Source organism: Symphalangus syndactylus, chromosome 15 (assembly GCF_028878055.3).
Source record: "Symphalangus syndactylus isolate Jambi chromosome 15, NHGRI_mSymSyn1-v2.1_pri, whole genome shotgun sequence".
NCBI classification, from domain to species: domain Eukaryota; kingdom Metazoa; phylum Chordata; class Mammalia; order Primates; family Hylobatidae; genus Symphalangus; species Symphalangus syndactylus.
This window is the reverse complement of record NC_072437.2, coordinates 82,596,319-82,624,039: the sequence shown is the minus strand read 5'-3', so window position 1 is coordinate 82,624,039 and position 27,721 is coordinate 82,596,319. Positions and strand designations below refer to the sequence as shown.

Sequence of the window (27,721 nt, the reverse complement as noted above, 5' to 3'; positions counted from 1 at the left end):
GGTAGGAGGTAGATAAAGAAATCCTAGGTAGAAGCTGGGGCCTCGTGGCTCATACCTGTAATCCCAGCACTTTGAGGGGCCAAGGTGGGCAGATCACAAGGTCAGGAGATTGAGACCATCCTGGCTAACACAGTGAAACCCCATCTCTACTAAAAACACAAAAAATTAGCCGGGTGTGGTGGCGGGCGCCTGTAGTCTCAGCTACTCTGGAGGCTGAGGCAGAAGAATGGTGTGAATCTGGGAGGCAGAGCTTGCAGCGAGCCAAGATGGCGCCACTGCACTCCAGCCTGGGCAACAGAGCGAGACTCTGTCTCAAAAATAAATAAATAAATAAATAAAAATAAATAAAGAGGCCGGGGGCAGTGGCTCATGCTTGTAATCCCAGCACTTTGGGAGGCCAAGGCGGGCGGATCACGAGGTCAGGAGATCGAGACCACGGTGAAACCCCGTCTCTACTAAAAATACAAAAAAAATTAGCCGGGCGTGGTGGCGGGCGCCTGTAGTCCCAGCTACTCAGAGAGGCTGAGGCAGGAGAATGGCGTGAACCCGGGAGGCGGAGCTTGCAGTGAGCCGAGATTGCGCCACTGCACTCCAGCCTGGGTGACAAAGCGAGACTCCGTCTCAAAAAAAAAATAAATAAATAAAATTAGCTGGGCACAGTGGCTCACGCCTGTAACCCCAGCACATTGGGAGGCTGAGGTGGATGGATCACTTGAGGCCAGGAGTTAGAGACCAGCCTGGCCAAAAAGGTGAAACCCTGTCTCTACTAAAAACACAAAAATTAGCCAGGAGTGGTGGCACATGCCTGTACTTCCAGCTACTCGGGAGGCTGAGATGGGAGAATCGCTTGGAGGTGGGAGGCAGAGGTTGTAGTGAGCCAAGATCGCACCACTGCACTCCAGCCTGGGCAACAGAGTGAGCCCGTCTCAACAACAAAAAAAAGAAACTACAAAAATTAGCCAGGCGTGCTGGAGGATGCCTGTAGTCCCAGCTACTTGGGAGGCTGAGGCAGGAGAATCGCTTGAACCTGGGAGGCAGAGGCTGGAGTGAGCGGAGATTGCTCCACTGCACTTAAGCCTGGGAAACAGAGCAAGCAAGACTTGTCTCAAAAAAAAGAAAGAAAGAGAGAAAGAGAGAAAGAAAAAGAGAGAAAGAGGGAAAGAGGGAAACAGAGAAAGAGAGAGAAAGAGAAAGAAAGAGAAAAGAAAGAAAGAAAAAAATCAATCAATCAATCCTAGGTAGAAGATGCAGCATTTAAGTAGCAAAGGCATAAGATGGGAAAGTGCCAAGCATATGTGGGATAAGAACTTGTAGTGTGCTATAACTATATAATGTCTATGTAAAAGAGAATAGCTGAAAACGAAGACAAGTAAGACAAGAGCCAGACCATCAAAAAACTTGAATATGACTAAAAACTATGCAGTCAGAAGGAGGCCCTGAAAAATTGTGAACATGTTTATGAAAAATCTAGGTATAGAATATCTCAGACTTACCAATTCTGTTCTCAAACACTTCTACTTTAATGTTACCTACATCTGAAAACTGTCTTTCCATATTACATTCAATAACACTACCACATTGCTATTCCTTTCCTCCACGACATTGTCTGTAAACAGATCCTTTAGGTAGTAGGGTAATTGAGTGTGTGCGTGCGCACATGTGGGGGTGTGTGGTGTGTGTGTGTGTGTGTGTTTCTTCAGGTTCAAAGACTAAACTATCTGGAATAAGAATAGTATCTTATGATTCTTTAAAATTTTGAGCGTGGGCTGGGCGTGGTGGCTTACGCCTGTAATCCTAGCACTTTGGGAGGCTGAGGTGGGCAGATCACCTGAGGTCAGGAGTTCAAGACCAGCCTAATCAACACGGAGAAACCCATCTCTCCTAAAAATACAAAATTAGCCGGGCATGGTGGCACATGCCTGGAATACCAGCTACTTGGGAGGCTGAGGCAGGAGCATCACTTGAACCCGGGAGGCGGAGGCTGCGGTGAGCTGAGATTGCATCATTGCACTCCAGCCTGGGCGACGAGAGTAAAACTTAGTCTCTCAAAAAAAAAAAAAAAAAAAAATTTTTTTTTTTTGAGCTTGGCCAGGTATGGTGGTAGCTCATGCCTATAATCCCAGCATTTTGGGAGGCTGAGGTAGGAGCATCACTTGAGCCTAGGAGTTTGAGATCAGCCTGGGCAACATAGTGAGATCCTGTCTCTAAAAATAAATAAATAAATAAGCAAATATTTAAAAATAATTTCAAACCCATGTTGTTCACAGTTTTAAAAAAAACAGAAAAAAGTTTTTGAGCCTCACCTTAGTGATAATGTTGGGTAATTGTAAATAAAATAATTCATGACAAATTAGTTTGCTATTTTGATAATTTATACCTTGGTACCATTCTTACAATTTTATGTATTTTCTGCTTCGAGTCTTTTATGTAAACTGCCAAACGGGATTAAATTATAATGGACATGGGGACTACAAAAACTTCCCTATCCCTCTCCTCTCATCAGTGTAAACTGTCCTTGCAATGCACAGGACAGCAGGGAGCCAAACTGGGATATTCACAGCTAGGCCACAAGAGCCACCACCAACCAGAAGAATCTCCCATTCCACAACCAAAAAGTCTGAAGCAAGTTCATTAAGTCCTATTGGCTCTACCTCCAGCTATCCTCAAAAGAGACTCTCATCTCCCTTCTGACTAGAACCACCTTGCTTAGTCATTCAGACATTTTGAACCTGGATTATTATATCTGCTTCAAGCTTATCTTCCAGCTTCTAATCTTTATACTATGCCCAGAATGATCTATTTAAAATACAAATCCCTTTAGATTCCACCCAGCTTAAAATTTTTCCATACCTCCTTAATAGTTATAGCACACACTGTCCAAATTTCTTACCATAGTATCTAAGACTCTTTTAACATTTTAAACCTCATCTTGTGCCATTCATTCACTCACCAAATATTTACTGACTAGCTACTAAGTGGAATCAACTATTGTAGACAAGTGTGTGTATGTAAATGAGTGAGCCAAATAGACATGCACAAAAAATAAAGTCAAAAAAGAAAAAGAAAAACTTTGTTTTCATGGGAACTTAAATTGCAGGAGGGAAAACGTGGCAATAAATATAAGTAAACTACATAGTTTAGTAGAAGGTGATGTGTGCTATGAAGAAAACACAAGTATAGAAAGAGGTAGGGTAGTCAAGGTAGGCCTCATGAAAAAGTGGTGGCCCTCATGAAAGGGGTGAGGCGGCAAGCCATGCATTTATCTGGAGAAAGGCTGTTCCAGGCAGAAAAGAATGTCTGTGCAAAGGCTGCAGTGTGGATGTGTGCCTGGAGGGCTCATGGATTGTTAGCAGACAGGTGTGGTTGGAGCAGAATGAGTGGAGGGGAGGGAAGAAAAAGATGAGGATGGCAAGAAGGTGTAGACAGTGGTAGGATGATTACATAGGACCCTGTAGATCATTATTAAGGACTTAGATTTTATTCTGATTAATATAGGAAGCACTGCAAGTGACACTTGAACAGACGAATGGCATGATCTGACTTAGATTTTAAAAGAACTTCCCTGGCTACTGTGCTGAGAAGAGACTACAGTGGGGCAAGGGTGGAAGCAGGAACTCTGGTAGGAGGCTACTGCAGTAATCCAGGTGAGAAATAATGGCAGTTCATGGGAGTGATCAGACTATGGATGTGTAATATTTTGAAGGGACAGTCAACAAGATTCTTCTGACACATTGAATGTGGGGTGTGAGAGGAGTCAAGAACTAAGACTAAACCAAGGTTTAATGTTTTTGGACTGAAAAAATGAGAGGACAGAGTTGGTATTAACTGAGACAAGAAAAGTACTAGTAGAGGGGGTTTTGCAGGAAAGATCTGGAGTTCAGTTTTTTACATATTTGAAATGTCTATCAGACATTCAACCCGGCTTTTGTATGTATGTTTGATGTTGAAGAAAGAGGTCTGGGCTGGAGCTTCTGCCATCCTCTCAAACAATTCTTCCATTCCAGGCTTATAGAACTACACACAGGTCCCTAAAGTCTTTCCCATGTCTTTGTGCATGTCTATTTTGAATGTTCTTACCCAATCTCTTTCTCCGCTTGGTCAAAAAAATGCTGTCTTCAAGACTTATGTCATCCATCACCTACTTTATGAAACTCACATGATCCTCCTGAACCACTTGTTTCTTTTTCTAAGTCACTTAAGATTAAAATACAGTCATGCATGGCTTAACAATGGGGATACCTCATGAGAAATACATTGTTAGGCAATTTCACTGTTGTGCAAACATTATAGAGTGTACTTACACAAACCTAGATGGTATACTCTGCTACACATTACTGTAATGAATACTGTAGGCAACTATAACACAATTTTAAGTATTTTTGTATCTAAACACAGAAAAGGAACAGAAAAAATACAGTACTGTAATCTTATGAGACCACCAAATGTCCTTATATAGTGCATGACTATGTAACAGCTGATCTTTCAGCACACTTGAAAGGCTAAACAATTTTCACTTCTTTTTTGGCAGGAAAAAAGCAGCCATTTTATAAACACAGCAGGTGACCTGTCTGATCTCATCATCAGAAATCTTTAGAACCCTTTAAAGAAAATTAGGGCCACAGAAAAAGATCTTGGTAAGCAGCTTGGTAACCAGATTTTGCATTTTTCAATTTCAGTAGTTATATGAAGAGATAAATTTTCAAAAAGACTTCAAAAATTTACTACTATACAATAAATTTTATAAGCTAAAAACAATGAAAGAAACATCTTCTGCCTGTTTTCCAAAGCTATTTTCTGTTATAAATATTTTTCATTTTGATTGTCATTTTTTTATTTGTCCCAAGGACATATTTAAATTAGAGGAATTATTTGACAAGAGAACAAGTCTATGTCATTCTCAAAAGATAGAGTCTAATCTAATTGACAAAAGAAGGAAACTTTTAAAGATGATGCAAAATTTTGAGATGATCCAGCTCAACTGGCCTCTTATATAGATGAGAATGCTGATATCCAACAGGCCACTACCACTACTTCAGCAGTGTCTTCTCCACTACCGATTCAGTGTACCTACAATCTGCGACAATGGAAGGTCCACGAACTCAGAGATTTTTGTCTGCTTTGTTTACTATTTCTCTCACTCCTAAGAAAGCACCTGGCAGATAGTAAGTACTGAATGAATGAACAAAAAAAGTATAATTCTAAATCACATGGGGCTAAAACACATTAAAAATAAACTATGAAACAGGTATAATATATTTCCTCAGGGCTTAAAAAATTGCTGACTCTTTGAACGTCATAAAATTTGGAGTATCAAGAATTTGCAATCAGCATCTTTAAATACTAATTACAAAATGTTAACCACATAAAAATTTAGGGGGCAGGGGAAGATCCTGAAACAAACTCTCTAACAAAGTGTCTATGTTTATAAAAATTTCTCTATAGATCAAGAGAATAGGATGATATTCTGGCAACTACACTTGCTTTATACAGTACAATTTTTTTTTTTTTTTTTTTTTTTTTTGAGACAAGGTCTCACTGGGTCACCCAGGCTGGAGTGCAGTGGTGATCTCAGCTCACTGCAGCCTTCACTTCCCAGGCCCAAGCAATCCTCACACCTCAGCCACGCCCAGCTAATTTTTCTATCTTTTTGTAGAGATAGAATATCTCCATGTTGCCCAGGTTGGTCTCAAACTCCTGGGCTTGAACGATCCACCTACCTCAGCCTCCCAAAGTGCTGGGATTACAGGCATGTGCCACCATGCCTGGCCCAGTTACAGTATTTTGGATACGTATTTATTATGGAAAAATTACAGCCCTGGAAAATAAAATAGTACAAAGATCTTATTACATGTCTTTAAAGAATCCAAATTTATAAAGACAACTAGAAAATGTAGTTTAAAAACTTTGATTCCGGGATGTATTAACAAAGTAGCCTAAAATACCTCAAATAAACAGCAGCCCAGATACTGAAATTTCTTTAGTGCCAAAGAAACTCTTATTTGCTTTTAAAACCAAACAGCTTTTGAAGCAAACACTCAACAATAACCACAGTTTTAATGCAGTCAATAGGCGATATAACACACGTATTTCAATCCCGAAAGGGAAATATCAGGTATCATTCTGGAGTTACAAAACACCAACCTTTTTAATCGCATGTAGTTTTCACTGGCAGCTGGTCGGCATTCAGCTCTTTGTACCACTATTCCTTCCAATGACAGCTTATCTTGAATGGAAAAAAAAAAGGATTCAGAGATAATACTTATCATTTTCAAGACTGTATTTTGACACACTAAACACAGTAATATGACAATCAAATATAATTAATACCAAAAATCAAGAAAAAATAGTTAAGTTTTAGGAATCTCACTGGTCAGAATAGAGAGAAACCTTATTCTTGGCTTAGTAACAAACTGGGCTCCTGTCAGATTTGTTTATTAGGCTGCTGCAGCCCTTTGCCAGGAACAGCTTTTATACACTCAGCTCCTTCTAAATAAGGTAGCTTAAAAGGGCATAAAATCAAATTAAAGAGTATAAAGGCTATCGTCTTTGACAAAGAGGTAACTTCTGAAAACACAGCTAGTCTAAACCACTAAATCAAAGACTGTGTGTGTGTGTGTGTGTGTGTGTGTGTGTGTGTGAATAAAATTCTTGAGTACCTTGTGACTAGAACAGCCAGCCCAGAAAATACTGTGACACTGGGCAGGTCTACTCTCTGGATTATACTGTGTACCAGTTCAGCCTGCCAGCTGCTCTGACTTCTGTTTTCCTGCAGAATTCTAAATCTGGGCATGTCAAAACAGAATCTTTAACTGCTATGAATATTTGTCCAAACAGAAAGGCAATTTCCCCTATCCTTAGTAATTCTTATAGTGACTCTGACATAAAACCTAGGAGAATCAGAAAAAGGAAACAAAGGCTAGCATCTATTGTGTGCCTACTGGCCACCAAGCATTGTGGTGTGGTCACTTGACAGACCTTACCTTATTATATAATACACATATAAATGTCTCATAATGGTATCAGCTTTATGATACCCTGGAAATGTATGACTGTGGTTAGAAACAGTTAAGGTTCAGTCTTCTTTCCACAAGAATTCACCTGGGTTTTAAGAAGAGACTCAGGAAATTCCCTGGCTCATGAGTAGTGCATTTATGATTCATCTTTTCAGAGAGAATTACTTCATTCCACTAACATTAGCAAAATGTCTGCTATGCAAAAGGCCCCATCTAGGCATTGTGGAATCAAGATGATTAAGACACAGTGCTGTTTTCAAGAAGCATACAGTTCACTGGGGGAGACAGATAAATTGATCAAAACGCAGAAAGTGTATAGAACCATGCCTACATATTTATACTAAAAAATCTTTTTTTAGTGATCTTTGGATGTCTCCAAAATCTAGGGGACTCTACGAACTAATTACAAGCACACTGTATATAATCAATGTATCCAGGGTCCCTTAATGCAACATATGCAACAAATCTCAAGAAGATGCAGAAAAAGCAATGAGAGAAGCATGACTACCTTATACCAAAATATGGCAGGAAGAAAATATTTTAAAAGCCGTAATTATTTTATAGTAAAGTTTAAATTCTAAAAATAATTTCCTCTCATTAATGTCTTTAATAAAATTAAAATTTGAATTTTCTTAAAACAAAAAGCTTATATTCAAGTTTGGCTCTTGCTGAAGCTGAAAGTTCTATCAAGAAAAATTCTTAAGTCGTCACAACAATAGCAAGATTTGGGAAAATCTGATATATCAAATGTCTTAAATGCATGAGGAAAGTCCAACAAAGGACAATTAATCCTTTAAAAAAATAAATCTAGGCCGGCCACAGTGGCTCACAGCTGTAATCCCAGCACTTTGGGAGGCCGAGGCAGGCGGATCACGAGGTGAGGAGATCAAGATCATCCTGGCCAACATGGTGAAACCCTGTCTCTACTAAAATATAAAAAATTAGCCAGGCATAGTGGCACACACCTGTGGTCCCAGCTACTCAGGAGGCTGAGGCAAGGGAATCGCTTGAACCCGGGAGGCAAAGGTTGCAATGAGCCAAGATAATGCCACTGCACTCCAGCCTGGCAACAGAGCAAGACTCCGTCTCAAAAAACTAAATAAATAAAATAAAAATAAATAAATCTAGACTACTATCCCTGCAAATAATTTAGTCACATATCCACGTGTTTATTAATGTTGCAACTAAAAGAGCTACTGATACGGTCTGGCTCTGTGTCCCCAGCCAAATCTCACCTCGAATTATAATCCCCATGTGTCAAGGGAGGGAAATGACTGGATCATGGGGCAGTTTCCCCTATGCTGTTCTCGTGATAATGAGTTCTCACTGGCAGCTTCTTCCTGTGCTCTCACTTCTCCCTCCTGCCACCTTGGTGCCTGCTTCCCCTTTGCTTTCCACCATGAAGGTAAGTTTCCTGAGGCCTCCTCAGGTATGCGGAACCGTGAGTCAATTAAACCTCTTTCCTTTATAAACTACCCAGTCTCAGGCATTTCTTTATAGCAGTGTGAAAATGGACTAATATAGCTACCTTTTACTAAGTGAATGCTCCTCACTTATTTAGCAGTACCTACTACAGGTAGACAGGCTGAATTTAACTTTCAGTTAAAGGTTTGTGCTATCAACCTTCTCCATATGACAGCTCAAGGGTAGAAATCAGGTCCACAGCAACTGCCCATTACAACTTGGCCACCACTCCCCTCACTATTCTTCAGTTAAGGTCACTCACACAGAGCAGTAACATTTACTTCCTCAAACCATAATTTTCTATCATATCTTTTTTTCAAACCTAAAATAGCTTTCAAATGCTACTCAAAGTGAACGGAAAAGTCTTCATCAGCAATGAATTTTCCCATCCACTGGATGTTCCTAAGTAACCTGACATCTCTGTTCACTTCCTTTCTCCCCTTCTCTTCTTAAATACATTTTTAAAACGCCAATTTACTCTTGATGCAGCCCCCTAGGCATGATTTGCCTGCTCTCTTTTTAAAGCCTTATAGGAACACATTCTCATATTTTTTCCACTAAACCACACTTCTTGTCTTTTTTCAAAATACTGCTTAAGATTTCAAAGGGAAGGTATTAAATTTTATTTTAAAAGTATTTAAAAGCACCCACTTGCACATTACTGCTGTTAATTATAGATCCTATTCATTAATACAGAAACCTTCACTTAAAACTAGTTTGTTGACCCAGTTTAAAAGACCACAAATACTTGAAAAATAATTCATTTTATTCTCATACATTTCTTAACTATTTACTGAGTGCCTACTATGTAAAAGACAATGCAAGAGCACATCAGGAATAACAAATAAAACACGGCTCCTACCCTCAAGGAGCGTAGACTTTCTCAAACATTCTGTGGTGTGTATTAGTTAAAAAGTATAGATGTGAATAGCTTGATTTAGCCATTCCACAAATATACATATATCAAAACATCATGTTATATACCATAAATATACACAAATTTTACTTGTCAATTAAAAAATAAACTTGAAAAACCTAAATTTAAATGTTTTTAAAAGGAAAAATGTATAGACCCCCAAAAAACCTGTTTATAAGTTTTAACTGCTGATATCTACCATATTAGAAACTAAAATTAAGAAATTTCTAGAGAATGAGAGTGAAAAAATAAAAAAAGTCGTTAGCATTACTATAGAAATGGTCTTGACATCATCGACCCCTTGAAAGGATCTCGGGGACCCCTCTGCCCACTGGTTCCCAGACCACATTTCGAGAGCTGCTGGTCTCTTAGGATAAGACAGGTATATAAATCATCTTAATACACCAGAAGCACTTTTGATACACCTTTACTTAACTCACCTCTAGATTAACAAAGGCTCTCAATTGCCTGCTATTAAATATAGCGACAGATGCCCACAGCTCACTATATACTAGTGGGTAATAGGTTAATCTCTAGCACTCCCACACACTTCTGCTCAAACGATGCTAGAACTTGTCTATATTAGTTTTAATAATTATGTAATCTGATTATATATTACAAAAGCCCATTAAATTACGAGTATGAGGGGAATTTGGGAGGTGTTTCTATAAAAACTATGTAGAATGCTTTGGTAAGATGATATAAAGGTAAGTTGTAACAAATACTGTCAAATTAGGTACAGGTGAGACAACTGGAGACTGAAAGGGAAGCACAGGAGTCTAGAAAGAGTCTGCATTTAGATAGTTTCACAGTGTCTAAGTTCTTGCTCCTTTTCAAAGAAACCAAAATGGAAAATCTAAACTAAATCATGGGGCCAGGTGCAGTGGCTCACGCCTGTAATCCCAGAACTTTGGGAAGCCGAGGAGGACAGATCACTTGAGGCCAGGAGTTTGAGACTAGCCCAGGCAACTCAAGGAAACCGTGTCTCTACTAAAAATCCAAAAAAAATCCAAAAAAAAAAAAAAAAAAAAAAAAGCTGGGCGTGGTGGTGCGTGCCTGTAGTCCTAGCTATTTGGGAGGCTAAGGCATGAGAACTGTTTGAACTCTGTAGGCAGAGGTTGCAATGAGCTGAGATCACATCACTGCACTCCAGCCTGGGCGACAGAGTGAGACTGAAAAACTAAATGATGGGTTTAATTTTTGAAATGAAAGCAGATGGTCAGTCAGTATCCTATATTCAAAGCAAAGGCCTTGTCTTACATATACATCAGCAACTAAATGTACATTTATTTTATTTATTTTCTGAAATGATGTCTCATTCTGTCACCCAGGCTGGAGTACAGTGGTGCAATCTCAACTCACTGAAACCTCCGCCTCCCAGGTTCAAGCAATTCTCATGCCTCAGCCACCTGAGGTGCCGGGATTACAGGTGTGCGCCACCATGCCCAGCTAATTTTTGTATTTTTAGTACAGCCAGGGTTTCACCATGGTGACCAGGCAGGTCTTAAACCCCTGACCTCACGTGATCTGCCCACCTCGGCCTCCCAAAGTGCTGGGATTACAGGCGTGAGCCACCGTGCCCAGCCAACTAAACATACATTTATAAGTTTTAAGATAAAATGTTTAAGGCAGATAGGAACTGCATATTGATATCATTTTTATGATTTCCCATCTTTTAATGTAACTGGCCAATTACTGGTTATTCCACATGTGCTGTAGGATTCTTCTGTCAAGTTGAATATGTTAAAGGTCATAAAACAGAAACATACAAGAGTACTGGGATTAAACACACATGCACTTGCACACACACACACACACACACACACACACACAGAGATTATGTCTAGCTAGAGATCAAGAAGAGTTTTTTGTTTTGTTCTGTTTTGAGATGGAGTCTTGCTCTGTTGCCTAGACCGGAGTGCAGTGGCGCGATCTTGGCTCACCGCAACCTCTGCCTCCTGGATTCAAGCGATTCTCCTGCCTCTGCCTCCTGAGTAGCTGGGATTACAGGTGCGCGCCACTGCGCCAGGCTAATTTTTGTATTTTTAGTGGAGATGGGGTTTTGCCATGTTGGCCAGGCTGGTCTTGAACTCCTGACCTCTGGTGATCCGCCCACCTCGGCCTCCCAAAGTGCTAGGATTACAGGCGTGAGCCACCACGTCAGGCCAAGAAGAGTTTTGAAGAAAAAGCAATGATTGTGCTGGACCTTGAAAAATGGGTAGGATTTAGACTGGGGTGGGTGGAGGTAAGAAGGAAGAGCACTGAAGGTGGTGGGAATGGCCTCTATGTGTGTCTGTGCTTGCTCGCTCTTGTGCTTGAAATGTTCAACTAAGGGGCTCACACCACAAATTACTAGAAGGACATGGTCTTGCCAGCACTCTGCAGAGAAGCCACACAAACTTATCCTACCAAAGGCTTTGGAATGGCTCAATTCATATCTTTTCCTTGGCCATTTGCTCTTCTTTGGATTCTGGGAAACAGTATGGGATTCTTTCTAAATTCTCCCCCGCACTCCTTTTTTGGCTAGATTGGTTTGTTGACTGGTTTCTGCTACTTGCAACCGAAAGAATCTTATTGAGTATGAACACACATCTTTGATGATGGTAATTTATTTATGTATATCCCACCACCTAAAATCAGAAAAAACTCGACAGAAAAACTTAAAGGTTATGTATATAAAGCACATCCTATAAAAAGAACTGAAGGCTTCTAGTTATGATTCTGTCACTAAACAGCAGTGTTACTTTGGAGAAGTTATTTTACATCTCTGGGCCTCAGCATCTATAATAATGATATTCTAGAATGTCTGAGATCTCTTCTAGGTCTCTTTCACTAAATAAAAATGCTAGCCTGCCTCTCCAACTGGGGATGTTTTATTATTTCATTAGTGTTCATTCTGTTCACTCTAGTACTTTCCAAAAGACCTAGATATAATTAAATTTTCTTTGAGCAGAAAGAGAATAACAAAATGTTAAGAAGCTGCCCAAGGCTTGAAAATATTTAAATTTGTGCTCTATGCTGGATTGCCCTGCCCTATATCTGAACTTGAGATACACTCTATGTCAAAGAACTGAGGAGAAATGATACTGGCACTTTTTAAAAAAAGTTAAGGGCATCCCTAGTTTGAACAAGTTAAAGGAATAAGCAAGCAGCAACACTGCTTATTAGCATTGGCATGTAAGTAATGAAATCAGGTATGTTAGGAAGTCTTAGGCATCAGGAAGTTACACTTATTCATTTCCACAAGACCTTCTGGATCCAGTTGAATGTGGAGGCCTCTAAGAGAACTTCCAGCTCCTGTAAAAACTCAGACCAGAGGACTACCAACCAACATTTCAGGCTGATCCTCCAGACCTTGAAGTTACTCTCCTGATTCTTAATTACATCACACCTGTGTCGACACTCTCTGGGAAAAGGCTGAAGAAATAATCTTTTCAAGAAGCAGGTACATTTAAAAGGTAAACCATTTTTAATATTCCTAGTAGTCTCCTTTCTTCTCATTTAAAATATGTTCCTAGAAGTTTTTTTTGCCTGTGGTTCTCAGGTGAGGTCTACTAATAAAAGGTACTAGCATCTTAACAAACCAGTTAGGCAAACTTTCTATCCCTGTATTATTAAAAGGCTGCTCTTTATTCAAACTTGTGAAGTAATATTCTGTTCTCTATTTGATCTTCAGGAATTTTGCCACGCATGGTGGCTCACATCTGTAATTCCAAAACTTTGGGAGGCTGAGGCAGGAGGATAGCTTGAGCCCAGCCTGGGCCACAAAGTGAGACCCAGTATCCACAAAAAAATAAAAAAGTTAGCCAGGTATGGTGGGGTATGCCTGTGGCCCCAACTATATGGGAGGCTAAGGCAGGAGGCTCACCTGAGCCCAGGAGGTTAAGGCTGCAATACACTCCAGCCTGGGTGACAGAGCAAGATCCTGTATCAAAAAATAAAATTTAATTTTATAAAAGTTATAATTTGCCTAATTTTAACATCAAGCAGCCACATTGTTTTGTCTCTCCCTCTCTCTCCTCTCTCTCTCATCTCCCTGCAAAATTCTTTCCCTCCTCCCTGTCTGTTAATTTTACTTTCTTTTTTTTTTTTTTTTTTGAGATGGAGTCTCGCTCTGTCGCCCACGCTGGAGTGCAGTGGCACAATCTCGGCTCACTGCAAGCTCCACCTTCCGGGTTCACGCCATTCTCCTGCCTCAGCCTCTCCGAGTAGCTGGGACTACAGGCGCCCGCCACCACGCCCGGCTAATTTTTTGTATTTTTGGTAGAGACGGGGTTTCACCGTGGTCTCACCGTGGTCTCGATCTCCTGACCTCGTGATCCGCCCGCCTCGGCCTCCCAAAGTGCTGGGATTACAAGTGTGAGCCACCGCGCCCGGCCTTAATTTTACTTTCTTGTGATACGGAGGGAATAGCTCACAGAGCTGCTCAAATATTTCATCAACTATAAGATGCTATCATTTGTAATATCAATCATTATTTTACGTGCCACCAAGACAAAATACTGCTGCTAAACTTTGACAAGCTAACGATATTAAGATGTACCTCAGTTATAGAAATGGTAAATATGAAAAAAATGTGTGATATGATAGAGTTCTCCATCCCTAAGTTACAACTCCTCCCTACTCTGTAAGAAACCACATTTGGCTCCCTAGAGCCATCACATCCTGTTCTCCTGTTCAGGTCCTCTTCTCTCTCCTCCACACCACCTCATCACTGAAGACACAAGGGGATGTTAAGCGATGAGAAAAACAGAAAGAACAGTGGCAGGCGCTAGCATATGGGAACAGAGACCCTCTTTAGTCATTTACTTCCTAACTGTAGTATCTTTACAAGAGTTTTCAAAGTTATGCCCCTCATTTTGAGATTGTAGATAATGGTTATTAGCTTAAAATATCTTCTTCCCAAAGAGAAAGTAAAATTGCATTTTGCCAAATAGCACTATAAAAATGAGTTCTGTACAATATTATAATTTTAATGTTCATTTGATGGCTTATATAAGTGCTATGCTCATCTGGTTACAATAGAATTTTCCAGTAAATAATAACGCACCAGTTATATTTCAAAAAAAAACTTCATTTTAAAAAACTTAAGGTATGACTTCTGCTTACAAAATTATAAAACACAGGTTTCCCTGAAATACTCATTTTCCAAAGTACATGTAAAACATGAATTAATATGATTTATAAATTGTCAAGATTGCCTCTGTAGTGAAAATCAAAGAAATGTGGAATGGAATTTCACCTGAACTTTTGAGCTAGTCTGTTGTCTTTATTTGTGCTCCTTTTGACAAATAGTGCCTTATGCTTTTCTACACTCCTCAAATGAGGCTAAAACATTTACCAATGTAGGTAATTTTCCTGGGCTTCCTTGAAAACACAGTTGAACACTGCAAAATATTTACAGCTGTATTCTTTGGACTGCAATGACATGTTCACATGACCTTCTGGCCAGAGGTTACGTCCTATTAGTCCTAGGAAGATTCAAGTACTTTGCACAGATGCTGTGGTCAATCAGTTACATAAAGTGGCTGCCATTGTACTTTTGTTAGTATAATACCAGTAGCAGACAACATTTAGAGCAGATAAATTTTATATTTCAAAATAGAACTAAAATTTGGACACTCAAAAAGAATTACATTAACATGGGAAAATCCTTGATTCTTAAAATATGTCAATAATTAAGACAGTGTAATTTTTATTTTTAACACACAAAAGAAGCCAACACAAAATATTCATACCTCAATATCAAAATGAATGTTTCTTACATTCAGTGCTATTGACAAGAGGCGATGAAGCAAGTATATGTTAAAAAAAAAAATAAACTCAGCTTGTGGAAGGCAGAGGAAGGTCAAAACACAGATCAATAAACAAACAAACAAACAAAAATATGGGCAAGTCCAAGACAGAGATATAGTGTCAGGTTTAAGTAAAAAATTGACAGCAGCTTCTCTAGCTTTTACTTTCTTTCTAAGGTAATGGGAACGAAATCCTTTTAAAAGACAAGCAGAGAAGCATGCAGCTGACAACAACCAAGATTTGATAGCAGGGGAGAATGTGGAGACAAAAGCTCCCTGTTCTTATCAACGGCAGCTTCTAAAACCATCCCTTTTCCTTGAAGAGTGTTTGAATTTTATAGAGGAATGACCTGTTAAGTCTAGGAGAATTATCACACTTTTTGTATCTTCCAGTCGGGAGAGATAACCTCCTGGTAAGGTTCCACTTCCTTCCATGGCATGGGAACATCTCTGGCATATAAATGGAGCAAGTGTATATATTACAATGATGTCCTGCATCAATCACGGGATGACAAAGACCTCATTTCCCAATAGTAGTTGGTAAAAAGGTGGGAATTCCTGCTGGAATGAGTTCTTCCTTATGCAGACGGTAGGACATTAGCATTACCTCATAGTGGAAGGTTCTGCCAGAATTTAGTTAGGCATTGGACCCAATTAACTATAGGATACACTCATACTAAGGACCAGTTCAAATTCTCAAAGTTGGTTATGTATGATTAAAGATGTCTAAGACAGAGGTGATCTAACTCTAATAGTTAAGGTACTGAGTAGGAAACAGGACCATAATCTTTCAAAATTTTATGTTTTTGCCTGCAAAGGCAGATAAAATCTTCAAATCTAGTGGCCAAGTGGATCCAGGTAAGCTCATCTTTGACATGTGTGGTTTAAACCCTTCTGCTGAAACCACTAAACTGAGCAGTTCCAGTTTGTATCCGCAATGAGGAAGAGAAACATAGTCCCATGATCCAGGGATGTCTCCCTTGGTACAGGTACTGAAGCACCATTCTTATAGTTTCAGGGCTGTGGAGACCTTACTGATACTACCTCGGACAAGCAATACCCACTCGCCGCCCCCTAGCAAGTAAATATAAATTTAGAATAGACTAAAAAGAGATAATCTGGCCTTCTCCTAAGGGGCATGTGTACCACTACAGGCAGCAATGATCAATGAACTCCTATAATTTCCATGAATTGCAGTCACTTTGCTTTGCTGGAGGTAATATGGAGTAACAGGCATACAGTGGGGCCTACTGGGTGCTTTTTTTTTTTTTTTTTTTGAGACAGGGTCTTACTGTGTTGCCCAGACTGGAGTGCAGTGATGCTATCTCGACTCACTGCAACCTCCACCTCCCGGGCTCAGACGATTCTCCTGCCTCAGCCTCCCAAGTAGCTGGGACTACAGACATATACCAACACACCCCAGCTAATTTTTTTTTTTTTTTTTTTTTTTAATTTTTGGTAGACAAGGGATTTCCCTATACTGGCCAGGCTGGTCTCAAACTCCTGGCCTCAAGTGATCCGCCCACCTCAGCCTCCCAAAGTGCTGGGATTACAGGCATAAGCCATGCCTGGCCTACATTTTTCTTCCTTAAGTCTGTAAGTTGGGCCAAAGAGGACACAAAAGTCCTATGGATTTGTATAAGCCTGGCACTAAGACAAGGCTTCAGTTACACTACTGTTGCCAGGCCATGGATGGCAAAGAAATCACACATGTCAACTTTGCAGAAGAACACCAGAGTGAAGTCTAGAGTGAGAAAAAACAATCAAGGAGAAGAGGCACAAGATGGAATGGTTCAGGGTCTGTTCAGGCAAGCCTACAGAAACGAGCACTCATCAGTGGTTTTGAAAACCTGGTAGCAGAAACCAGAAGTGAGTGAGTTAGGAGTGTAAGGTGGCCCTGGAGTGATGACTGAAGGTCAGCAGTCCCACTTCCAGCTGTCCTGACTCACTCCTGCCTTCTCTTCATCTCATAGAAGCCTATCCTCCAACAGCAATAGCATTGGGGCTTCCCATGAAGGCATCTATAGACAGGCCAAACGGTGTAAGGAAGCAGACCCAGAGTACATAGTATCTATCCACATCACTTTATTTAAACAAGCAAGAACATGCTAGCACAGTCTCCATCACTATACTACAGTTATGTTGTACTAATTCTGGTATCCTATAAAGTTCAAAAAAAGAGGACTATACCTATAAATGAAATTGTTATACCTTTTTGATTTTGCTATTATATGATGCTACTCATGTGCAGTGACTATTTGTAATGGTAACACAAGAATTCCATGAATATACTTCCAAAGTTGTATCCCTTCTCCCTCAAAATCTATTCAGTATTTCTTAAAAAGTTGTATTGACAGAAAAGACTTAATCTAAAAAAGCAAAATCAAGACAAACGTGAGATTGTCAGAATATAAGAGTAAGTCTTACTAAGTGCTGCAGGACTAAAGGAAGTTTTAGTCATAATGTTGGCTTTGCTGTGAAATCCTAGATAAAATACTAAAAATTCTCTGGAATGCAATTTTACCTTTGGTGAAATGAGGAAGTTGAATTTCATAGTCTCTAAGCAAAAACACAGCTCTAAAAACATTATGCCTTAGTTTTCTAGTTTGATTTCAATGAACTTTTGATCTCAATAATACATAAATGTTAACTTCAAGATCACTATAAGAATGTAACTTTTTATACCTGAAAATCTAATATTGTTTAAAGATAATAAGAAGTATGCATTTTAGAAGAATCTCTTCCAATATTTCTATGTCAACATACAGTTAAATAATTTTAAAATACTTTTAATGCAAAAGAAATATAAACTAAAGTCTGACTTTTAACAGTGTGGCCCAGCGCAGTGGCTCATGCCTGTAATCCCAGCACTCTGGGAGGCTGAGATGGGCAGATCACCTGAATCCAGGAGTTTCAGACCAGTCTGGGCAACATGGCAAAAACTTGTCTCTACAAAAATAAATTAAAAATTAAAACAAAAACAAAAAACAATGTAGTTTCCCAGAATAATTTAGCAGATAGGCCAAATAATAGTGTACTGGGGACAAGGTTTACATTTCTTACCACTGAGCCTTTAAATGCTAGAAGTGAAAGCTCAGAACCCTAAATTGCTTTGGAAGGGAAGTTATAGGGGAAAGAGGAAAAAGATGTGGGAAGTGGAGGGTGACATCATTCACACTGTTCCAGCTCCCAAGCTGAAAAACAAGGTTAGGCTTTGGTGGTTTATTTTGCCCACTGTGAAACAAACAAACAAGAAACTAACTTACCCATGACACTATCTTGTAGTAGGTATTCTGAATCTAGATCTTTCTCCTATCTTCCTATGGCATATATATGCATGTACATACACAGTCACAGTATTTTCTATAATTGTCCAAGTCTTTGTTCAGCACAAAAGCAGGCTGCGAGTGAAACAAGTTCATGAATTTTCCACAGAAAATCTTAACCAAAAAAAGTAAGTGATTACTGTAAAGCCTATTTGATTTTTTTTTACTTTTAGGGTAAATAAAATAATAAAAAATAAAAAATAAAAAAATTTCTTAACATCCTTTAACAAAGATCGCCAAATCAGAATCACATGCAAATCCAATTAAATTCAAGTGCAGTGTCACAAGGAGCAAGTTAAGTATTCTTATTTGTGTCTCAAAAATGACTACACTACTGTGAAATGTGTGACTTTTTCCAGGAAAGAAAATTGCATACACCTAGAATTTTCACCTTATGTTTCCTACTTAAATTTACTTTAAAAAGATGACACTAAATCAATACACATTATTTTCCAAAAGATGACAATATTATTAAATATTAAGCCTGCCTGATTAAAAAATAACTTAGGCATTTAGAAACAGTTAAACATTCACATTTGGATGAAGAATTAAACATTGGATCTGCTTAACTGACAAGAGGAAATTCAATTTATTCTGAGTAACTCTTATTACTTCAAAGGATAGACATGAAAATCCTTTCACAACATATCCCTTCCCTGATACAGTTAAATGCAAATTCTCTTTTCCGTCTTACTCCAGAAAGCTCCTGCATACATAGGCTGATACGCCACCTACTGCAAAACCGAGCTGACAGCGCAGGCGATGCTGCCAGCGTTTCCATTCCATCACCAGGCTGGGGCTGAATAAAGGCGTGCTTGTGTGGTAGTGTTTCTTTTTAAAAAATCTCAAAGCCAAGAAGAACAAGCTGAAATAGCATCTTCAAAAAATGGAGCGTAAAATAAACAGAAGAGAAAAAGAAAAGGAGTACGAAGGGAAACACAACAGCCTGGAAGACACCGATCAAGGAAAGAACTGCAAATCCACACTGATAACTCTCAACGTTGGTGGATATTTATACATTACTCAAAAACAAACACTGACCAAGTACCCAGACACTTTCCTTGAAGGTATAGTAAATGGAAAAATCCTCTGCCCGTTTGATGCTGATGGTCATTATTTCATAGACAGGGATGGGCTCCTCTTCAGGCATGTCCTAAACTTCCTACGAAATGGAGAACTTCTATTGCCCGAAGGGTTTCGAGAAAATCAACTTCTTGCACAGGAAGCAGAATTCTTTCAGCTCAAGGGACTGGCAGAGGAAGTGAAATCCAGGTGGGAGAAAGAACAGCTAACACCCAGAGAGACTACTTTCTTGGAAATAACAGATAACCACGATCGTTCACAAGGATTAAGAATCTTCTGTAATGCTCCTGATTTCATATCAAAAATAAAGTCTCGCATTGTTCTGGTGTCCAAAAGCAGGCTGGATGGATTTCCAGAGGAGTTTTCAATATCGTCAAATATCATCCAATTTAAATACTTCATAAAGTCTGAAAATGGCACTCGACTTGTACTAAAGGAAGACAACACCTTTGTCTGTACCTTGGAAACTCTTAAGTTTGAGGCTATCATGATGGCTTTAAAGTGTGGCTTTAGACTGCTGACCAGCCTGGATTGTTCCAAAGGGTCAATTGTTCACAGCGATGCACTTCATTTTATCAAGTAATTACCTGTGTCACGAACAAAGGCAACAAGCATGCAGCCAGCAAGCTTCGGAAAACTACAGCATCAAAAGCATCCCAAATAACATGCCCAGCTAGCTCTGTACTACAGAGCCCTGCTACTAATCAATTACTGTGAGCTAACGGTATGTAAATTCTATCGCTAAAGATGTCCTTCCTCTGGGGTGTTCCTGCTGATCAGACTCTTCCACCTAAAATGAAAACAGTAACCTTCTATATACTGTAAATAAAGACTGAAAGCTTTTGCTATTTATTTGTCCTTAAGCTGTCTTTCAATCAGATTGTCTTGGGTATTTGCACAAAAAACAAAGCATGTACATTATCTATCATTCATTTAAGTAAATGGTAATAAAATATTTTAAGGGGCTATTAATATTTAAAATCCTTTTCTACTATGGCAAAAATCTAGAGAAACTGAACTGGCAAAATTAACTACCTAGAGCAAAACAGATGTGCAGATCTAACTAAAACAAAGCTATAGTGAAACAAAATGAGATTGTAAGAAGACATTAAAGCTATTGATTTGATTTTTCCACAGCAGGCACCAGAAGCTTATATTCACAGTTCCTGTGTTTCATATTAGACTTATAGCTGAATTGGTATTTTGCTGAAAATTCCTAGAAAACTGTCTGATGACAATAAAAAATAAATAAAGGCACTGCTACCTTCTTTGATTGTATTAATGATTATAATAAAAAGTTACATGTCACTTTAAAAACAAACAGTACCACTTGATGATTTTGCACAAAATTATGCATTGATGTAGTCAACCGGCAGGCTACAGTAACCCTGGCTGGTCCTGGAAGTGACAAAAATCAGCAAATTCAATTCTTTGCAGGCTGAGTTCCCACAAAGCATGGGTAACTTAGTCTCAATAGAGTATCTGTTATTAGAATAATAAAGGAGTTCATTTTCAGAATCACCGTATCTGTTCATTTTTCAAGCTCAAAAATATTAAATGAACATAACTAAACATTATTCTTACGAAAGAACTTTGATTGTTTTCAATGCCTTTTTGGATGCTAAATCTCAGACTCAATGAGTTAATATTACTTCATGCCAAATAAAAAATTATTTTTAAAAATTACATTTTACGTATGGCCGTTTCAATTAAGTAATCTACAAACTTAACTTTAAATGAGTGTATTTTCCCCCTGCAAAGGACAGCTAAATCATTTCACCTGTTCTTTAACTTCTAAGAACAAAATATATTTAAATTTTCTTCTTTAAAATTAAACCATTAAATCTGGTAACTAAATCTTAATTTTAATAATCTCAAGAAGATGTCTGAAAATCTTGACTGAGGTTACATAAATTAGCATATATGCCAAAAGTTTGATTACTCATAAAAACTTAGAATAAGTAAAGCTAATATTCATTTCCAGAACTATAACTGACTTCTAGTTATAACAGCTAATGTAATGTAAAAGTTGGCTGTATATACTAAAAGAAACCTTTTAAAATCTGTTCTACAAAAAAATTCCTTCAAAAATCACATTTAAAAACCAAATTCCACATTAGCTACACAATATTTTTATATATACTAAGAAAAACAGATTTCTACTAAAACATTATCTTTTACATACTTTAAAACAGCTTAATCAAGACTGAACAAAACTATAAAAACAGGAAAAGAATTGTAAAATTTATTTGAATAGCCACTATAATTGAACTGTTTATATGCCTCTCCAACTTAGGAGTTGACTTTTCCTTGGCATTTGGACTTTGGTAATGAAAAAAAGGTAGTGATTTACTGTCAGAGCAAGATTTTCTCTTACAAGATTTCATTACAGATAATAAAAATAACCCTGACATATCTTTTTATAGGAGATATAGCTGAACAGATCTCCTTAGAAGCATTACAAGTAAGGTTTTTCATCAAATCCAAAGAGGAGAATTTAACTATCTTAACAAATTTATTATTGATAGAAACCATTAAAAATATCAGATTCATTTTTATGTAGCATCTTTTAGAACTTGTATCTGGACACATTTAATTCCTCCTCACACTTTTAATAAATCACAATGTTCTAAAACAATTTAGTAATCTAGAAGGAAATCTGACTAGACTGACCACCCTTGTAACTTTTTATAAATATACCTTTTTAAATCAAATTACTTGTACTTGGATTTATATATTCAAATGCCTAAATATTGTCCTCTAAGTGTATAGAAAATATCTATATTTTAATGTTAGTATTTTCTAAATATATTCAGAAATACTTTCCATTCAAGAAACTCAAGAAATCACACAAAATGTCAATTATAAGTCAGAGTGAAGCTTTCAGAGTATTTCTGTTCCCAGTCACTGAAAAATTTATTTCTCAAATTTTTTCTCATAAGTAAATACTGTTCCAAAAAACAAATCACAAAGTGACTATCTTTCTCAAAAGAAAGGTAATAAAAAAGTAGGTTACTATAGTTGCCATGAGCCAAACATATATTCTCTTATATTTGGAATTACCCCCACACGGTGACTCAAGCACCATCCTTAAAATGTGAGAAGATTATGGCTTTTACTATATATATATACACACACACACACATATATTTTTGTGTTTTTAGTAGAGACGGGGTTTCACCATGTTAGCCAGGATGGTCTCGATATCCTGACCTCCTGATCCACCCACCTCGGCCTCCCAAAGTGCTGCGATTACAGGCGTGAGCCACCGCGCCTGGCCGGCTTTTACTATATTTTTAAAATGTATATAGGGTGGTATACAAAACAAATCAAACACGAGACTTTTCAAATAACTCAAGGAAGATGACTACCATGCCAGACTGAAGATGATGTTACTGAATCAGCTTATTCAGTTTGTCTTTTTTTTTTTTTAAAGAAAATTACTTGTATTTCAATTAGCCACACATGGTGGCATACATTTGTAATCCCAGCTACTTGGGAGGCTGAGGCGAGAGGATCGCTTAAACTGAGAGGTGGAGGTTGTGGTGAGCCGAGATCACACCACTGCACTCCAGCCTAGGTGACAGAGCAAGATTCTGTCTCAAAACAAAAACAAAAACAAACAAAAAAAACCCCACAAAACTTATACTTCAAATGTTACTTACTTTTAGGGTGCTAATAAAAGCTCACATTTATTAAGCATTTTACTACATGCCAGATACCATGCTATGAACATACATTCTCTCAATTAAACCTCAAACAATTCTAAGAAAGGTATTAATTATTCTTTCCTTTTTACTGATGAAGAAACGGAGACTTAGGGGGTTAAGTAACCTGCCCAAGATTACATAGTTATAAAAAGGTGGAACCAAGATTTGAAGCCCAGGTATACCAGTACCAGAGCCAACAGAAACTGTGTCTGATTTTGCAAGCCACTTATATCCCTAACACTTAGAACGTGACAGAAAACAGGCATTCACAAGGTAGGTGTTGAATACAGAATACCAAACTATAGGTTTGCCTCACTTGATACAATCTTATAATGCAAGTATTCCTGAAACGCTGAGTGAAAAACTGAATTTTAGAAAAGTAATATTTTTAATGTCATGTCATTTAAAAAACAGGTGAATCGTATGTCTGCTGGCTGCATAAATGTCTTCTTTTGAGAAGTGTCTGTTCATATCCTTTGCCCACTTTTTTATCGGGTTGTTTTTTTCTTGTGAATTTGTTTAAGTTCTTTGGAGATTCTGGGTATTAGCCCTTTGTCAGATGGAGAGATTGCAAAAATTTTCTCCCATTCTGTAGGTTGCCTGTTCACTCTGATGACAGTTTCTTTTGCTGTGCAGAAGCTCTTCAATTAGATCCCATTTGTCTATTTTGGCTTTTGTTGCCATTGCTTTTGGTGTTTTAGTCATGAAGTCCTTGCCCATGCCTATGTCCTGAATGGTACTGCCTATGGTATTACCATTTGCAATACCATCCTGAATGGTATTGCAAATACCATTTTTAAAGTATAATTTTAAAGTATAAAATTGAGGAAGTCTACTAATTCTTAATTTGCAACCCATTGATTTTTGATTGCAAATCAAAACCACAATGGCCTTTGCCCATGCCTATGTCCTCAATGGTATTGCAAATCAAAACCACAATGGCCTTTGCCCATGCCTATGTCCTCAATGGTATTGCAAATCAAAACCACAATGAAATACCATCTCACGCCAATTAGAATGGCGATCATTAAAAAGTCAGGAAGCAACAGATGCTGGAGAGGATGTGAAGAAATAGGAATGCTTTTACACTGTTGGTGGGAGTGTAAATTAGTTCAACCATTGTGGAAGACAGTGTGGTGATTCCTCAAGGATCTAGAACTAGAAATACCATTTGACCCAGTGATCCCATTACTGGGTACATACCCAAAGGATTATAAATCATGCTGCTATAAAGACACATGCACACGTATGTTTATTGCGGCACTATTCACAAGAGCAAAGACTTGGAACCAACCCAAATGTCCATCATAACAGACTGTATAAAGAAAATGTGGCATATATACACGATGGAGTATTATGCAGCCAAAAAAAAGGATGAGTTGACGTCCTTTGCAGGGACATGGATGAAGCTGGAAACCATCACTCTCTGCAAAATATCACAAGGACAGAAAACCAAACACCACATGTTCTCACTCATAAGTGGGAGTTGAACAATGAGAACACTTGGACACAGGGAGGGGAACATCACACACCGGGGCCTGTTGTGGGGTGGGGAGCCGGGGAGGGATAGCATTAGGAGAAATACCTAATGTAAATGAAAAGTTGATGGGTGTAGCAAACCAACATGGCACATGTATGCCTATATAACAAACCTTCACGTTGTGCACATGTACCCTAGAACTTAAATTAAAAAAAAAAAAAAGTGAATCATCCATCTCACAACAGTAAAGAATATCACAAATTTGTCTGCTGGTGAATCTAAGATTTTCACATATCAGGTTTGCTGAAAAATAGGTTAACTTTTTATGACTGTATAATCCACAGAACTGACATATTAGGAGAAAAAAGCACAGTGAAACACACGTGGGCTCTGGAGTTAGACTTGGGTTCTAATTCCATTAACTTCCACTAACTTGCTTACATGATTATAGGCAAGATCCTTAACTTTTTAAAATTTCAACATCCTCACAGTAAAATAAGGATAATAATAACTATTTGATAGGGCTTTTGCAAGGTTTAAATTAAATTCTAAATTGTATGTAAAGTACTTCACCTTCATGAACTTTTGATAAAGCACTAATTATTATCTTGTCCAGTAAAAAGTATTTTCATGGCAAACCATGAACAGGTCTCCCCAAAATGCACATTTATATTAATTAGGCTTTCTACTTACACATGAATAGAATGGAGAACTTTTAACAAGCACATGTTTAATTCTGTGATGAAATACTACAAAACACAAGACTGTACTTTAAATTGCTATAGGCAAACATGTTTTTCATTCTATTCATTTAAAACAGATATAATAGGTTTCTTGGGACTTTTATTTTCTAGCTTCATGTCAAAATCTACAATAACAAAATAATCATAGCAGCTGTTTTGTCAGCAATATAAAATCAGTCGGGGCCAGGCACAGTGGCTCACACCTGTAATCCCAGCACTTTGGGAGGCCAAGGCGGGCGGATCACTTGAGGTCAGGAGTTCAAGACCAGCATGACCAACATGGTGAAACCCTGTCTCTACTAGAAATATAAACATTAGCTGGGCATGGTGGTGCGTGCCTGTAATCTGAGCTACTTGGGAGGCTGCAGCACGAGAATCGCTAGAACCCAGGAGGTGGTTATAGCAAGCTGAGATTGTGCTACTGCACTCCAGCCTGGGCAACAGAGTGAGACTCCCATCTCAAACAAATAAATAAAATCAGTAAGGAGTAATATAAGTGATAATGCTATTTTAAAGACACACTTATCTAACAAATTATGAATATTTTAAACAGCAATGAATGTTAGTCAAGGTTAAAATTACAGCATCTGAATCATAATTATCCTTGCTAACAAAGCAAAGATGTAATATACAGGACTATCCAAAACAGCACACAACTTAGAAATCATTTGTATTTAGCTTTAAAATATACAATGGCTTCTTCTGTAGCCAACTTATCGTCCTAATCATATTTTGCTTAAGATAATATTACAATTAATTTGTTTCTGTCAACAAACACCAAGGGAGTGGCAGTAAAGGAAAATAGGCTGGACAGAGAGAAATATTTAAGATGAATCTAAAATATGGCTAAAAAAATTTATGAAGAGGTGGACTGTATTTCTACTTCTTAACAAAAATACATAATGGTTTAATATTTTCTAGCAAACAAAAATCATGAACACATATAAGTTGTTATAAATGACCTATATTTAATAAAACTTTTCTAACAATGCAGAAATGTACATTAAACATTGTATAATAAAATACAGAAATTCTCGTTTTATTTCAACCACCGGTTATTTTAGAAAAGATACCGAATTGGATATTTAAAAATGAGACAATTATAACATACCCCTTTTAAATTTTTAAAATATAAATTTAAAAAAATATATATTTTCATAGAGATGGAGTCTCACTTTGTTGCCCAAGCTGGTCTCAAACTCCTGGGCTCAGGAGTTTTTAGTAGAGATGGGGTTTTGCCATGTTGGCTCGGGAGGAAGAGGTTGCAATGAGCCAATATCGTGCCACTGTACCCTAGCCTGGGTGACCAAGAAAGACTGTCTCAAAAAAAAAAAAAAAAAAAAAGAAAAGAAAAAAGAAGTGGTAAATGCAGATAATCTGATCCTTTAACACAGGAGATCATAAAAATGTCTGGCATTTGCTGAGGTATTACTTTGCATCAGGCATGGTACTAAGTATTGACATGCACTGTCTGCTTTAAAGCACACAACACATAATGATCTCATGAGGTGATGGGGTAGAGATTGCTAATTACTTCTCCTGTATCCATTCCCTTCTTTGTCAGAAATGGAACCCTAATCAACGGTAGCAACTACACCCAAATTAAACCTACATTTCCCAGTGTTCTATGGCTGCAAAGTGTGGCCAAGTTATCAAGTTCTGACTGTGGAATGTAAGCAAAGTGACTTCTAGATATGCTCCTGCAAAGAATTAAAAAGTCCCTTTACCTTCCCCATCTTGCCTCCCTTTTGATGCCTGAGAGGTAGATATGACAGTAGTAACTCCAGCAGTCATTCTGGATCCCCCTGAGGATGGAAGCCACAGTTAAACAATGGCAAAGGCCTGCTGATGACCTTGGAAATGCCATAGCAGACAAGGACTTCTTACCTAGGAACTTCCCTTACAAGGGAAAACAATGTGCTTAAGTCACTGATATCTTGTTAGCGGAGTTAACTGTAACAGACAGAGGTAGGTAGTATTAACACTATCATTTTATAGATGAAGAAACAGGGATCCCCAGAGTTAAGCAATTTGCCTGCAGTCACACAGCAACCAAGTAACCTTCAAAGTGCCAAGCTCTTAACCACTATGTGATAATGCCTTCAGACCAGATCCTGGAACTCAGTAAGAGACTTACTTGACAAAGGACACGAACCTTGAAAATGGGCAAAATAATACTGAAGGAAGGGGG

At 38.2% G+C, this 27,721-nt stretch overlaps 2 protein-coding genes across 2 annotated transcripts in view; one reads left to right on the top strand and one right to left on the bottom strand.

Moving 5' to 3' along the window:
* Positions 1-27,721, bottom strand: part of GTF2F2 (general transcription factor IIF subunit 2) — a 171,120-nt gene that overhangs the window by 78,014 nt on the left and 65,385 nt on the right. Inside the window, exon 5 of the mRNA XM_055245268.2 lies at positions 6,142-6,223. Within this exon, the coding sequence (XP_055101243.1) occupies positions 6,142-6,223 (82 nt within the window). The remainder of the gene's footprint in view (positions 1-6,141; positions 6,224-27,721) is intronic.
* Positions 19,401-21,115, top strand: KCTD4 (potassium channel tetramerization domain containing 4). The gene has a single exon (XM_055245267.2). It carries the CDS (start codon positions 19,401-19,403, stop codon positions 20,178-20,180), a length of 780 nt encoding a protein of 259 aa, XP_055101242.1. The 3' UTR covers positions 20,181-21,115.